Source organism: Equus przewalskii, chromosome 5, assembly GCF_037783145.1.
Source record: "Equus przewalskii isolate Varuska chromosome 5, EquPr2, whole genome shotgun sequence".
NCBI classification, from domain to species: Eukaryota; Metazoa; Chordata; class Mammalia; order Perissodactyla; family Equidae; genus Equus; species Equus przewalskii.
Genome location: NC_091835.1, coordinates 31791989 through 31793380, shown reverse-complemented (window position 1 = coordinate 31793380; position 1392 = coordinate 31791989). Strand labels below are relative to the sequence as shown.

Here is a 1392-nt window from a genome sequence, read left to right as displayed (position 1 = left end):
GATGAGTAATCCCTAAATTCCCTAACACATGGGAAGAAGTGTTCAGGGGAGGTAGAGGGAGCCACAAGGAAACGTCTTGCCTTTGTTATTTGTCCTGAACATCTGTCCCTAGGGCAGGGAGAAGAAGCACTTCTTATTCCCTGTCCATCTGCCACCCAACTAGACACCCTTCGGGAGAACTCCTTGTGTGAAGACAGCATCCTAAGAGATAAGGAAGTTAGACCTGTCCTAATTTAGGAGTTGTATGAGGGACTCTGGAAGTAGGTTGGTGAGAGGAGTGGCCCTTTTCCCCTTTTGGGCTTCCCCTTCCTGAGCTGCCCTCAGAGGGAAGATGCAGGGCTTCGGCTAGGGGAGGCTATGGCAGGCTGAGCTCCTCATCCCCCAGGTTCTGTGTAGGCAGTTTTGCCTGGCTCCAGGATCATGCCTACCTTGGAGCTCTCTAGCATACTGGTTGTTTTAGGGTATGAACCTGAAGCTGGATTATCTGAACACCCTGACCAAGCTGACAAACATCCTGAGCAGCCAGCCCCTGGCCTTTCAATTCAAGTTCCCTCAGAAACTGGAAATTGTAACCTTCATGGTGGTAAGTACCGCTCAGGAGGATGGAGGTGGAAATGCAGAGAGCAGGGAGGATGGGTCCTCATGGAAACCATTGGCAGTGCTCCTAGGCTAGGCCTGGAGGGTAGAAGTCCAGATTTTCCAGTGTTCTCGTCCTACCTCAGTGTTCCCTTTCCCATCCTCAAGGCAGGGGGAGCACTGTGGGGAAGACGTGGTTGGGAGTAGGAGAGAGGTGCTGTTCTTCAGAGTCTTTGCAAGTCCCTGAAGATTCCACGTTCTGCCTCTTGTGAATATGGCCTGGAATGGGAGGAGGGGAGGAGCGCAAGAAAAATATGTTCATGATCCTCTTGGTCTCTGGGGGTATGTGTGGGTGTCTCAGGAGCTAATCAAGGAGGAGCCCGTTGAACTCCATCTCCAGCCCCATTAGGCAGAAGGCAATGAACATCATCACTGACTTCAGGTAACAACATGCCATCCACTCTCTCTTCCTTGTCCTGCCTATATTTCAGCTCTTTATTCCCGAGTCTGTCCTCATCTCTTATTTTCTACTTCTGCTTTTAGCATAAGAGGCCCCAGGCAATAGTAGACATTTACTAGACAACGTCTGCCACTTCCTTTTGCCGAGAGTTTTTGGGTGGGGTTTTCCAAACACCTGGCAGAGACTGCCTCTCCCCTCTCCACAGGCACTTGCTGTTGCTTCTTGCCCAGGCTTCCTTCTGCTTTCAGGGCTGTCCCCGACTAGGCACTTCCGTCTCTCTCACTGATCCCCCATTCCCTTAAGACATCTGGGGAACCAAAGAGTAATATATCATCCCCAAGATATCAGTACCCTTT

The 1392-nt window shown here is 50.9% G+C and overlaps 1 protein-coding gene across 7 annotated transcripts in view; it reads left to right on the top strand.

The window, feature by feature from the left end:
* The first annotated feature begins 464 nt into the window (after positions 1–464).
* The window catches only part of LOC103561226 (uncharacterized), a 47180-nt gene continuing 46252 nt past the window's right edge, over positions 465–1392 (top strand). For all 7 annotated transcript variants that reach the window (XR_011540253.1, XR_011540254.1, XR_011540252.1 and 4 more), the window contains exons 1-2: positions 465–583; positions 938–1018. Coding sequence is in view for 2 of the 7 variants with exons in the window: in XM_070620481.1 (XP_070476582.1) it covers positions 996–1018 (23 nt within the window). In the remaining 5 variants the exon portion in view is untranslated. The remainder of the gene's footprint in view (positions 584–937; positions 1019–1392) is intronic.